Below are 14,215 nucleotides of genomic sequence, written 5' to 3'. Positions count from 1 at the left end.
AGAGAGGGTGTGTGAATGTGTATATATGTATATGTGTGTGCATGTTTATGTGCATGTGTGTGTATATGTAGTATGTGTGTGTATGAGTGTGTAGGTGAATGGGTGTATATGTATGTGTGTGTGTGTAGTGTGTGTGTGTGCGCGTGTGTGTGTAAAATACACCGAGTCTTATTTTCTCAAGGGGGTTAGTAACAAAGACTTAGTTCTATCTCTTAATTTTTGTTTTTGTTTTGATTTTTCCCAGTGCTGAGGATGAACCCCAGGGCCTTACACATACCAGGCAAGCACTGCATCACTGAGCTACCTTTTAGCTCCCTTTTGAAAGTACTACAAGAGCTGGAGAGGTGGCTCAGCAGTTAACAGCACTGGCTGCTCTTCTAAAGGACCTGGGTTCGATATCCAGCGCCCATATGGATAGCTCACAACTGTCAACAACTCCAATTCCAGGGCACCAAACACCGTCACACAGGCATACATGCAGGCAAAACAGGAAAACACATAAATGCACATAAAAAATAAATTTAAAAGGGCCTATCTCAAAAAAAGAAAAAAAAAGAAATATTTCATACTTCATTTTTCTCACCTACTCACTAAACACAGCACTTTCTGAGACTCACTATGAAGGAGAGTGTATTAGTTACTTGCTTGTTGATGTGACAAAATTCCTGATAAGAGCAGCTAGAGGAAAAGTGAGTTTGTTCTGGCTCACAGTTCAAGGGCACACTATCCCTCACCATAGGGAAGACAGCAGGGGTGCAAGGCTGTGGGCACATCGTGTCTGCAGTTAGGAAGCAGAGAGATGGACGTGGTGCTCGGCTCACCTTCTTTTCTTTCAGTCCAAGACTTGAGCCCACAGCATGGATCTGAAGCCCACAGTCAGGGGAGGCTGCTCAGCTCCACTTAACCCAATCTGGAAACTTTCATAAACACTCCCAGAAGTTTGTCTCCTGCTGATTCTAAATCATAGTTAAGCTGGCTGTCAAAATTGACCACTGCAAAACGTTTTTTTGGAAGCACAGAGAGCCACCTCTCGCGAGAACATCGGAGGCAACACCATTTCAAATGGGAAGCAGTTACAAACCAGAGGACAGGCTAGCCTACGGGGGGGGGGGGGCGCGGGCGATGAGTTCCAGTGATGGAACACAAACGGAGCAGAAACAGTGACAAATGATGTAGCAGTAACAAGATGATGGTCGGGCTGCAGAGCTGGCTCAGTGGTTAAGAGCATTCATTATGTGCTCTTCCAGAGGTCCTGAGTTCAATTCCCAGCAACCACAGTGGTGGCTCACATGCAGGGTATATGCAGATTGAACACTCATATACATAAAATAAATTAACTCATTAAAAACGAAGAAGATGATGGTCACGTTAAAGCTCTGGGAATAATGATGATGGGATGTGACTTAGTTCCTTTGCTTCTCAGGTTCCTCCTCTATCAGATGGGGACAGGACAAGGGCAGTCAGCCCTGCCCTCATCCACAGGGCCGCTCTCAGAATTAGATGGAAACCAGCCTATGAAGGGCAGGCCCAGCCCCTGGCTTGTGTTAGGCGCTCACTAAATGCCAGCTGGTTACTACTGCTATCCCTTCTAAACCATGACACACTATTCGTAGGAAACGCTTGGGATTAGTCATACAGGTGAACGCCACACCCTTTCCCTACACGATGTCCTCTTCAAAGGGGCTTGCTTTCTGCCACTCCAGAAATGTTACCGAGCTCTGTAAAGCTAGGCAGAAGATGAGACAGGAAGCAGAATTCAAGTAGTATGGATTGGAACGGTCAGCTCAGGCTCCCCCTTTCACAGGGTTGGGAAAACACAGATAGCCTTGACCTGGCTTTCATAGATACCAGCAGAAAGATCCCCCACCAGGTAAAGCCTTCCTGAGGAGGGGGTCTTGGTGGCCAGCTAAATTGAGTACCACCGGGGAAGACCATAAGAGGTAAAGGAGTCAAAAAAAGAATGCAGGCTGGGCTTATGACAACAACTCCCTCCGTGTCTCATCTTGGCATTGCCTTCCTCCAGTCCCAGTACCTACTCAAGTTATGCTAAGACAGGTGTGGGGCTCCCTGCTCCTCCCTGCTCCAGAGACAGCCACATCTTCTTGTGCAGTGCCAGCCTCATCCCTTGACATGATGGTGAAGGTTAGAGTAAACAGATTTGGCTATATTGGGCACCTGGTTACCAGGGCTTGGCTCGTTATCTGGCAAAGTGGATATTGTTGCCATCAATGACCCTTTCATTGACCTCTACTACATGGTCTACATGTTCCAGTATGACTCTACCCATGGCAAGTTCTGCAGCACAGTCAAGGCTGAGAACGGGAAGCTTGTCATCAACGGGAAAGCCGTCACCATCTTCCAGGAGTGAGATCCCGCTAACCTCAAATGGGTGGTGCCGAGTATGTTGTGGAGTCCACTGGTGTCTTCACCACTGTGGAGAAGGCCGGGGCCCAATTGAAGGGTGGGGCCAAAAGGGTCATCATCTCTACCCTCCTGCCGATGCTCCCATGTTTGTGATGGGTGTAAACCATGAGAAATATGACATCTCACTCAAAATTGTCAGCAATGTTTCCTGCACCATCAACCAGTTAGCACCCCCACCCCCACCCCTGCGCCAAGGTCATCCTTGTCAACTTTGGTGTTGTGGAAGGACTCATGACCACAGTCCATGTCATCACTGCTACCCAGAAGACTATAGATGGCCCCTCTGGAAAGCTGTGGCGTGATGGCCATGGGACTGCCCAGAACAGCATCCCTGCATCCACTGGTGCTGTCAAGTCTGTGGGCAAGGTCATCGCAGAGCTGACCAGGAAGCTCACTGGCATGACCTTCCATGTTCCAACCCCGAGTGTGTCCATCATGGATCTGACATGCTGACTGGAGAAACCTGCCAAGTATGATGACATCAAAAGGTGGTAAAGCAGGCATCTGAGGGCCCACTAAAGGGCATGTTGGGCTACACTGAGGACCAGGTTGTCTCCCTGCAACTTTTAACAGCGACTCCCACTCTTTCACCTTTGATGCTGGGACTGGCATTGCTCTCAGTGACAACTTTGTAAAGCTCATCTCCTGGTATGACAGTGGATACAGCTACAGCAACAGGGTGGTGGATCTCATGGTCTACCTGGCCTCCAAGGAGTAAGAAGCCCTGGACTACCCACACCAGCAAGGGCACGAGAGCAAGAGACAGGCCCTTGGCTGTTGAGGAGTCCCTGTTCCAACTCAGCCCCTGACACTGAACATCTCCTCTCACAGTTTCCATCCTAGACCCCCAGAATAATGAGAGGGGCCCAGGGATCCCTACTTTCTTGAACACCATCAATAAAGTTCACTGCACCTACAAAAATAAATAATAAATAAATAAATAAATAGTATGGAACCAAAACACTTTCACATCTCAAAACTGTGACAGTGATATATTTCCTCTGCCTGGTACTAGACAATGTTTTAAAAACAATTTTATTAAAATATTTAAATTGTAGTAAATTATACAAAGCTTTTAAGGGCGTAGCAAGTACAGACACACTGCTGTGAAACCATCACCACTCCCCATTTCCAGAATGCTCATAGCTTGCAAAACTGAATTTCTGGGCCTGGGGTGTGGTTTAGTGGGAAGCACTTTCTTGGTGAGTGTAAAGCCCTGGGTTTGGTGGTGCAACTGCAAAACAGTGAAATGCAAGCAGGCAGGCAAGTCCTTCCGGCCTCTGCTGCTGCATAGCCATCAAATACGTTCCCTCTCCCCCCAGCCTTTGTGACCTCCCCAGCTTGCTTTCTATCCATGCATCTGTGCATCCAAGGTACAATACTTGCTCTCTTGTGACCAATAATTTCACCTTAAACCGTGTATTCTTCAGCACTCATCAGTGTGGCAGCATGGTCAGAGTTCTAAGGCTGAATAGCATTCGTGTGTGTGTGTGTGTGTGTGTGTGTGTGTGTGTGTGTGTGTGTGTGTGTTTTCTTTTCTCTATCCACCATTCATTCATTCTCGGACAGTGGCTTGTTTGCATCCATTATGAGTAATTTTGCTGTGAACTGGAATGTACAAATATCTGTTGGAGTCTCTGCTTCCAACTCTTTTGGACGTATGCACCGGAGGGGAATTGCTAATTGTCTTGAGGAGCCACTGTTGTGCTTTCCACAGCATCCACACCAATTACATTTCCACCAGCGTAGGCAAGGGTTCCTGGTTTTCCTAGACGTTGCCTTTGCTTATAATTTTTGCTTTCATGATAGTAGCGATTGTCATAGGTTTGGAGGCTTTCAGCCAGAGCAAAGCTCAGCCAGCTTCCCGTTCCTCTTATGTTGTCTAGACCAATTAAGTAATTCTGGGCATTTATTTAAGCCCTAGGCATGGAGAATAACAGACCTAAGTAATTGTTGTATGCTTCCGGCCTTTAAGACACCCAGGGTGTGTAGGGGGAAATAAATATGCAAATAGGTCATTTCAAGCCAGTATAATAGGGGTGATAATATATCCTAGCGGGCTAATAATTTATATACCCTTATGCATTGAATGCAGATTAAAAAAAAATGGCAGCAAATGCTGACTGAGTTTTTGTGCCTTGGCATGAAGCACGTGAAGTCCTTAATTTATACTGACTTAAGATTCCCAGAATGCTAGGGCTGGAAGGAACCTCACAGCACTTCCTATGATAATAGACATCTTTCTGTGTCGCATGTGCTGGCCATGTATCTAGTGGGTGGAGAAACTGCGTTTTTAATGTCTGATTAATTTTAATGAATTTACGTATAAATTCAGATGAACTATACTTGTGGCTGCTGTGTTGGGCTCTACAGTAAACAGACCCATCATCTGTGTCTTCTCAGATGTGAGTGTACCTCCAATCACCTGGGAGCTAGTCTCAGCGTGGCTTCCCTGTGCCTTCCCTCTAGCGTGTCTGGTCTCTTAAGTTTGTGGTGGAGCCGGCAGTCTGCTTTTAAGCACCACATGTGATTCTGAAGCAAAGGAGAAGTGCCTCCTAGTCTCAGGTTTCTCAATGTTTCTATCTTCTTGTGAAATGCAAAGTAAGATTCGCTTATTCCACCAGCTGTAATTATACATTGCGTAGCAATGCTCTGAGCGACCACCAGATGCGGAGTAGTGGTCCTGTAAGAGCAGGACACTTACTATTGTCACATGACGTCACTGGGTGGTGCATGCATTGGTGGCGGTGCTGCAAGCAGAGCCAATGCACAGCCAGTCATGACACAAGTCCTACTAGATGGCAGTAATGAAGATTGCACTATGTGTTTACAGATTTACTATACTTTTTATTGTTATTTTAGAGTATCCCACTATTAATAAAAACATTCAGTCATCAGAAAAGTCTTAAGGGTTTTGCCTGCAGCAGGCTCGTACATTTTGTGTTTACTGTGCCTCTTGGCTGCTTCCAGAGGCCATTTCGTTCCTGACTCAGGCCATCTGAGCTTGTGTGAGTGTGATGTTTGCACGGGAGCAAAATGGCCATCTGACACCCTTCATAGCCATCCCTGTCAGACACCTCAGTTATTAATATAAAAGCAATGATAACCTGTGGGGAGACAAGGGGAAGCACAATTAGTGCATTAGTCAGCCAGTTTCTTTACACAGGCCCTTCACCAGACATCCTGCCATCAAAGTGGGGGGGGGGGGTTGCACAGCAATAATTAGGAGCATCCAGTGTCCGACCTGGTTGTGAATGCTGGGTCCACCTGAGCCCTTACTCTGTGGTCCTAGGCACCTTTTCTAATCTCTAAAGTGGCTGTAGCACTGTTCCCTCACCTAAGACAATAACATGTAAAGTAGGTACTTGGTACTTGGCATAAGCATAGAACAACAAAAACACAATAGTTGGAAACCCTGTATACTTTAACATGAGCTAAGCACTGCTCTCTCTCTCTTACAAGTACCTGCTCTTGATTAACTATCAACCAGACAGCAACCTTGTGAGGAGACAGAGAGTCGTGTTTGCATACGCTGAAGTCCTTGGAGGCCTGGAAAACTGCTTAAGGATATAGTGCTGCCACAAGGCAGAAGTAGAGCTCAGTTGGCAGGCAGCTGGCCCTGGAGCCTGCCGTTCTCACTGGATCCTAGGTTCTAAGGAAAGCCCCCCGGAAGGTAAGCCTCATGCCATCTGTGGCTGTCCCCCGGCTCTGAAAGTCCAGCTATTGCAATTTCTCGAGTCAGCTCAGCTTCCAAGAAGCACGTGACCCAACCGCCCACTCTCTCCCTCTGAGAGCAGTTGTGCATGAGCCTTCCACAGGCCACGCACCTGGACAGCCTCTGGTAACTCTGCCTTCCTTCTCAGCGTACCTTGTTCCAACCAATCCCGGCATGCTTTTCAAGCTGTCCGTAGCCTGGTGACCTCCACATTACATCTCCCAGTTCCAGACTTGCTAGGCCAGGTGCCGCCCTAGCCCTCAACAGGCCCCTCAAACTTGATGTAGGTTGAGCAAGTCCATCCCAAACATCTCCAAACTAAACTACTTCAAAATCAGAAAACCCTTTGAGCCTCGAACATGATGCCACAAGTGGAAAAATTCCACACCATGGGACTTTCATTTCATGCAGGTATTAAGAAGGACTTGAAATTACCTTCTGGCTGTGTTTATGAAGCGTTGATTAAACATAAATGAATTTCGTGTTTAGACTTGAGTCTATCCCCAAGAAACTTCCTTATGTATATGCAAATATCAAAATCAAGAGAAATTTGCAAGCTCAAACACATCTGGCCCCGAGCATTTCAGATAAGGACTACTCAGATGTCAGGTCCACCACCTCGGCTGGCTCTTCCTATTTCCAGAAGACACTGAACTGTGCTGTGTCGCATCTGTGTCAGTGGCTGCAGCACCTTCTGCCCATTGCCCAGAGACTCAGCCTGCCCCTTGCTCCCTGGACCTCTTCGTTCTAATCATACTCAGTGGCCGTGTCTGTGTTTCTCACACGCACTGTCCTGTGTGGATTCCGCTTCAGGCTAGTTCTCTGCCTTACAGAGGGCTCTTTCTCTTTTTCTCCTGACGCTGGGCTCCTGGCATTCAGATCCCCCACGTCTTAGCTAAAGTCAGTTCCCTCAGACAGCTCTTTACCTACTCTATAACCTGTCTTCTCCAGGGCTGCTCTCTCTCCCCCATTTCCCAGTGTGTGTGTGTGTGTGTGTGTGTGTGTGTGTGTGTGTGTGTGTGTGTGTGTATCACTTTCCACCTTCTTCTTTGAGACAGGGTCTGTCACTGAACCTTGAGTTCACAGATTTAGTTAGCCTGGCTGGCCAGTGAGAGCTAGAGAGGCTTTTGTCTTCCCTACCCCCACCCCTGCCTCTCGGCACTAGCAGATGTGCACACAGCTTTTGATGTGAGTACCAAGGATCTGAACTCAGGTCTTTGTACTTGTACAGTAAGCTCTTTACCAGCTTGCACATCTCCTCAGATCCCTCCCTGCCATTTTCCCCTGGCATCCTGCATTCCCTTTGGGTATGTCTCATACCCCCAGCACATGACACATCCATCGTGGCTCTTTACAGCACTGGACATGTAGGATAGACACATCTGATAAATACACATTTGGTGACCCCTACACAGTCAAACATGAACATAAAGTGCCAGATCTAGGCCCATTCTTTGTAGACTCCATCACAGGTGAGACAGTACTCATGTGTATAGCCATGTGATGGGCAATTAGATGGGACCTGGTTTGTTTTAATGGGCCTTGGTCTCTGTTTTCACAGTTGTCCTTGCTGGTCATCCAAAGTATTAGGACTTACTAAGACACCTCAAGGGAAACAGCAAGTCAGAGCTAGCCAGTCCAAAATTAAAGCTGATCAATGTAGTGTGCAGTTTGAGTAGAAAATTTTGTTTGTTTACAAAACAAAACAAAACAAAACTGTACCATGTCCTCCTGAAGGGTTCTTTGGTGCCCATAAACAGGTACATAGGTTCTCCTAAAAATTAATAACTCAAGTAGTGACATCACTTCCCCACTCAAAATGTGCTTGCCAAGCTGAAATGGAGAGTGACTGTTTTGGCCAAGCCACAGAACTTTTGAAAAGGGAGGTTTAAGGTTTACAAAGGAGCTGCAGACAGGTCATTAGCATGGCTGGCTGCAGCAAGCTGGGCCACAGCTCAGTGTTTCTCCTTCTCATTAGCAGTAAGATAATTAACCGTTAGGCTCTGAAACTGCAGCTCCTGGCTGAGGTGAGCTGGCTTTGAGTTGTGCTAGAAACTTCCAGACAGTGGGAATGGAGTGTTTTCAGGGCACTGGTGTCTGCCAGGCTCCAGACATAGATCTTGGCTTGGCTTTACCAAGAGTGTCGACACACAAGTCCCACGCGGATCTTAGGATGGGGCGACCAAGTTGAGGTGAACAGAGCTCCAGTCTTAATTGTGACTGAGCATGTTGCCTGTGTGCCTTAGCACTTTTAGTTTTGGAGGACAGAAACCCAGCTGCATTGCTTACTTTTCTCCTTAATATGACAAAATATCTGACAAACGCTCTGCAAAGAAGGAAGTGTTCATTTTTGTCTCATGATATGGAAGTCCTCACGGCAAGAAGGTGAGGCGTCTGGTAACACTGTGTCCATGGGCAGGAAACAGAAAGAGGTGAATTCTAGTGCTCAGGGTGCTTTCTTCTTTTTATTCAGTCTGAGACCCCAGCCCACAGGGTAGTACCACTCATATTCAGGGTCGGACTTCCTTCCTCTGTTAAGTCTCTGGAAATCTCATCGCATGTCCTCAGGTTTATCTGCTGTTTGTTACCAAATCCAGCTGATTAACAGTCACAGCATCTCAGGTCAGCTTAAGCAATTTAGTTAGTCACGTGAGAGTCTAGGGTAAAACTTAGCCCAGCAACCATCAGTTTCCGAAGTTTCCTCTCACTCTTTTTTGTCTGCTTCCCCACCAAGTTTCTTCCCCCCTTCCTGTCTGTATTAGTTACTTTTGTGTCACCGTGCCCTGGTAGAAATGGCTTAGTTTATGGTTTCTGGAGTTTAAGTTGACCATGGATGGCATGATGTGCTGGGACAGCTTAATCGATGGTGGGCGCAGCATGTACCCATAGTGGTGGACCAGTAGCAGAGAGGGAGACAGGAAATGGCGATGGGGCAGGCATAACCTTCAGTGTGCTTCCAGAAGCACCTGCCTTATCGCGACCAGGCTAACCGTCCCAGAAGATAGAGAGTTTTGCTTTCCAGAAGTTCTCTTTCACAGTCTCTGACTTGGTTTCCTCAATTTGGGTTACATGGCCAGCCTTGTGTCAATCACTGAGGACCAGATGATAGAAGATTCCTGACACGGGTCAGGCCCATGTCACCTGACCATTCTCAGAGTTGGGGGTAAGGTTGAAGGTCAGTCTCAGAGGAGCCACAGGGAGGGATGGCTTCCCCACGAGAACTTGGAATACCTGAGAATGTAAGTGATAATTTGGTGGCCTTTTCTAATCATCTGCACTGGCTCCCATATAACGAGATGGAGACCTGTTGCATTTATTTATAAGCTTTAAAGCACTATAGCTGGGCAGATAGCTGTCTATTCTAACCTTCTATGCTAGTCTGGCTGCTTCCCAGCACACACCCTGACTTGCCATATTGGTCCTTCCTGGGCGGCTTCTGCTCCATCATGTCAGTCCTCATGGCCAGCTCCTCATGGCTACATCCTTTCCCACCCTCTTCTTCCTTCTCCCACTACCTGAGACCCCCCTCACTGGATCTCAGGTCCAGCCTTCCTATCTCCTCTGCCCAGTCACTGGCTGTTTTGTGTCTTTATTAGCCACTCAGAGATAATTGAGGAGCAGTGTTTACACAACACTGATCAATGATGACAGTGCCCACATCTGGACTGCAACCAGACCTTCGGGCACAGAATTCAGCGTCTGAATACACAAAACCAACCCCCAACATGAGAAGACCAAGTCCTGGGTGCTAGCCAGGTAAAAGCACAGCTGTTAGAGGTTAATCAGCTTGTGTTCAGGAGCCTCTGCTCTGCTTGGCCCTTTGGGTAGCATCAGGCACACATCCATCAGCTGAGGACAGCCCTGTTCCCCTCTGCAACCACTCCAGGCTTACCTGTACATGTGGTCAGAGGCTATGGGTATTACCCTTTCCTACCAGTCTATTCCACTGATTGCATGGGACCAAAGACAGAACTTGGACCTACTGTTTAACCACCAGTCTCCTCTGAAATGTGGGTTGCAGTCTCTGCCCCTTCATTTCTGGTGCCTGTTGGTGAGAGTGGACAGGTGTCTGATATGACAAGCTACAGATCCAATGGGCAGGAAGCATGTGGAAGCAGAGCCAGCACTGAGCCCTAAGGAAGCCTGTCCTGCGTCCTTTTGAAAACCCTCTGCTCCACTCTCTGCCCTGCCTGTGCCTATCTATTCTTTAGCCAGAGCAGAGTTTTCCTGGTTTATTAAATTTTATCCATTCCATTCCGGCTTCTTGGATATAGACATTTAGCAAGAACAGCCAGAGGCTGTGCCTTTTGTTTTGTATGGCTCCATCAAGCCTCGTGGCAAATTCCCACAGTACATATAAGTGTATGCCTCCATCTTGCTTTTACCACTCACCTTCCGTCACCGTCTCATTATATTATGACCTCTGGAAGGGTTAGGGATCATCTGCCTTGCTTATTGCTCTGCATAGGTTGTAGCCAGTGCTTGGACTGGCACTTGGCCACAGGGACTCATTCACAGATGCATGACCTGCCCAGGTATCCCCAGATAAGAGGTACTACTCTTCTCCATTACTCACACCTGACTTCCTGCGTTCTCCTTCTTCTCCTCTGTGGAGAACTGTGGGTCCCTTGAGCTGGAAGATAAGAATTATAACACATGACAAGTACTTGTCTACAGCAGGCCATAAATTCCATAGCCGTGCTGATAACTTTGATGCTATATCTGAACAGTTGCCATTGCTGCTTGCTTAGAGCAGGTCGGGCCCCACGCAGAACGTGAAAGCGACTGGTGTTTATCTTCATCAGAGAGGCCCCTCCCCGCTGTTGACTTGAGGTTATTCCATCTTGAGGTGTCCTCCATGTCTGTCTGGTCAGAGGCTGTCACCCCTGAACTGCTGTAATCTTCAGTGACCGTAAGCAAAGGATGACATGTTGACTAGTCACATCAGAGGACTCTGCCTTCCCTGACTCAGAGTTTAAATAGGAGAGTTCATGTTTATGTCACAAAGGGCAGCCTTCACTCTGAGCCCTGTGCGGGAAGAGTAGCTATGTCTGGAGAGTAGCCAGGAAATCTGTGGTTTTGCCTGTGGTACCTAACTTCTGATGGGCTTTGGGAGAGTCCTTTTACCTCATAGGGCAATGGGTGATGATGTTCTCCTGTAGCCATTGGATGTCTCTCAGGAGGATGCTGGTTTCAGATCCTCCTGGATGCAGGGATACTGCTGGAGTCATTGGATCCTGGAACCTCCTTTGGTGCTGGTACCTACATGCCTATCTGGAAGATTCTCTAGCCCTTCCATGCTGTGACCTTGAACACGCTGCTATCCTGTGGGCTCTGATTTATTCACCGGAGAGTAGTAATAAAGCCGGCTGCAAATCAACCACCTCATAGAAGTACTTAGCACTGTGGCTGGCATACTGTAGGAAGGTCCTTCGTGCTCTGCGCTCTGTTCTGCCGGCTCCGTTCTCAGCCATGTTGGTTCCCCATGTTGGCTCCTGCTGGATTGGTGCTCCCAGCTTCCTGACCTCTAGGATGGCACCAAGAATGTCTTTTTCTCATAGAAGATGTGGGATAGAGATGAGTCTCAGGCTCAACTGGCTATGAACATCCGCTATCTGCTTCCAGTGTCCGTGAGAGGAGAGGTCTGAGGAGTGAGCAACCTGCTTACTAGGTTAGGAAAGAAACGGATCAAGGAGAAGATTGAATGTTCAATGCTGTTTCCATATAGAGGAGTAAATAAGGAGCCTCGAGAGCCCTCTTGTGGGGCATGGGGATTAGTGTATGGGGAGCCAGTTGATATGAGTTTGACCATGTTCTTCTCTGCCTCTGGGCCTTTGCACATGTGCTTCCGTCTCCTGCCCAGCACACACTCCTACATCCTCCAAGACTTGGCTCCTCTGTGAAGTTCTCTCTCGCTAAAGCAGCCCACGTCCTCTCCCCTCCAGTCCCATTTCCTTGGTGTCACTGCTTTTTCATTCTTTTTTTAAAAATTTGCTTTCTTTTTTTCCTTTTTAAAAATATTTTTTATTGGCCGGGCGTGGTGGCACACGCCTTTAATCCCAGCACTCGGGAGGCAGAGGCAGGTGGATCGCTGTGAGTTCGAGGCCAGCCTGGTCTACAAAGCGAGTTCAGGACAGCCAAGGCTACACAGAGAAACCCTGTCTCAAAAAACCAAAAAAAAAAAAAAATATTTTTTATTAATTTATTTATATTACATCTCAACTGTTACCCCATCCCTTGTATCCTCCCATTCTTCCCTCCCTCCTATTTTCCCCTTACGAACTCTGGTGCCCCATATTTGACCATGTCCCCTGGATAGGGAGGCCTGGTGGCACTCAGACGAAGGATAGCAGGCTACCAAGAAGAGACTTGATACCCTATGAGCATATACCGGAGGAAGAGTTCCCCCTCAGTCACAGTCATAGGGGAAGGGAGTAAGTAAGAGCTTTTTCATTCTTGAACGTGCCTCCAGTGGGTGACAACACCGTGCAGCAGAATACCGATGAGACTCTGTCGTAGCCCTGGTGTCAGAATAGGTTTGATCAGTCCTCTTTGCCACATTCTCTGGGGGTGGTTCCTTGTTTATTCATTTATTTAGCAAATATTTACAAAATGCCTGCTATTTTGCCAGGCATTGCTGTAGAAGCAGGAGATTCAGTGCCCAGCAAGAAAGATAAGGGGGAAAAAAATCAATAAAGGACATTAAAGAACAAGATGAATTTTGATGGTATGGAACTTATGGAAATAAGCCAGGCAGAGATAGAGTGAAGAATCTGAGGAGGGCAGAGCATGGGCGGGAAGGAGGGACCAGGTGGAGTCAGACCTGAAGGATAGTGGGGTCAGTTGGCAGAGATCTGTGGGCAGGGTATTCTGGGGAGGCATGTGTAAGCACCCTAGGTGTGTGTGTGTGTGTGTGTGTGTGTGTGTGATCCAGAAGTGACAAAAAACCAGGGCTGTGATGTCACAAAAGTCAAAGGCCTGGAAAGTGAGGTCAAGGCTTTACCATGTGTGTGGCTTAGGTTTTATTTTCAGTGCTCTTGAGTCTCCTTCAATGGTGCTCTAACACTGTCACCCCATGCCACAGGTCCCTGTTAAGAGCTTGAAGCTTGGTTTGTCCAACTTGAGATGTAAGTATTGATATATATTAGTTTCCAAGAGTTCACATGATGAAACAGATGCAGGCATGTGGACATGATACTATCTTGCTCTATTTGGTTAGATGTGACCTATATTAGAAATAATGTTGTCTGTTTCTTTTTCTCCTATGGCTGCTGTGGTTTGAAGTACATCCCTGACATAGCCTGACTTGCATCATTGCTCGCAACACTGTTCTGGGCTTCTTTCCCAAGTTGTTGTTTTTACTTGCTTGGTTACAGCTACCTAGTGACTGGCCCGTACTCCTCTTTGAGACCTGGTACTTCATCTAATGGGTGGAGTCCTTGGGTACCAAGAGCTTTAACTTGGATCGCCTGGGCCCACATAGCTCCTTGTACCCAAGGCTTCTCGTAGCTATTCTCCCCAAAGTGTCTTCTTGGTGACCACAGGCTGCTCATGGTCCAGGTCAGGGCTACGTGGAGTTAACTCCCCAGGGGCAGTCCTTAGTCAGCTAGGGAATAGACTGGGAGAGTCAGCACTCCAGCCTCCTTGTCCTTGGAGGCCCTACTCTGAGGTGTGCTTCGTAGCATCCTCCAAGGCCTCCAGGGGGGTGAGTCCCGGTCACCGTTTCTGTACGCTGTTCTTTAATACATCTATGACTGGCATCCTTTCCCTGTTGTCTACCTGGGGTCAATTCCCAAATATGACCTTATACTCAGAGCCTTGTCTTAGGCTGTGTTTCTTGGTGGACCCAGTCTTACACTTGTGTCCAGCAAATAGATGCTCAGTAGAGGAGAAGAGGGGCCACCTCTCCAGTATGTTACTGTGCACAGGCTGGCTGTCCATGCTTAGGGGATGGGGGTGGGGTGACATAACAACAGATTCCTTCACTAGTCTTCTTTGGTCTTGGACAAGGACAAGGAGGAGGGACAATGAGTATGCCAGCTTTGGGGTGTGCCATCTCCCTTGTATGCATACCCA

The 14,215-nt window shown here is 47.6% G+C and overlaps 1 protein-coding gene and 1 pseudogene across 8 annotated transcripts in view; both read left to right on the top strand.

The window, feature by feature from the left end:
- ASAP1 (ArfGAP with SH3 domain, ankyrin repeat and PH domain 1) overlaps positions 1-14,215 on the top strand; it is a 298,778-nt gene that overhangs the window by 44,503 nt on the left and 240,060 nt on the right. Inside the window, exon 1 of one of the 7 annotated variants that reach the window (XM_084751014.1) lies at positions 13,164-13,266. The exons of the other annotated variants lie outside the window; for them this stretch is intronic. Within the exon in view, the coding sequence (XP_084607140.1) occupies positions 13,265-13,266 (2 nt within the window). The 5' untranslated portion in view covers positions 13,164-13,264. Of the gene's footprint in view, positions 1-13,163; positions 13,267-14,215 lie in introns of those variants that run through there. 7 annotated transcript variants of the gene reach the window in all.
- Positions 1,148-3,782, top strand: LOC311578417 (glyceraldehyde-3-phosphate dehydrogenase-like; annotated as a pseudogene). Its single transcript has one exon. The product of its transcript is annotated as a glyceraldehyde-3-phosphate dehydrogenase-like (transcript).

This window comes from Acomys minous (assembly GCF_964271855.1).
Source record: "Acomys minous genome assembly, chromosome: 12".
NCBI classification, from domain to species: Eukaryota; Metazoa; Chordata; class Mammalia; order Rodentia; family Muridae; genus Acomys; species Acomys minous.
The sequence above is the reverse complement of the archived record's forward strand: the minus strand, read 5'-3'. Positions and strand labels throughout refer to the sequence as shown.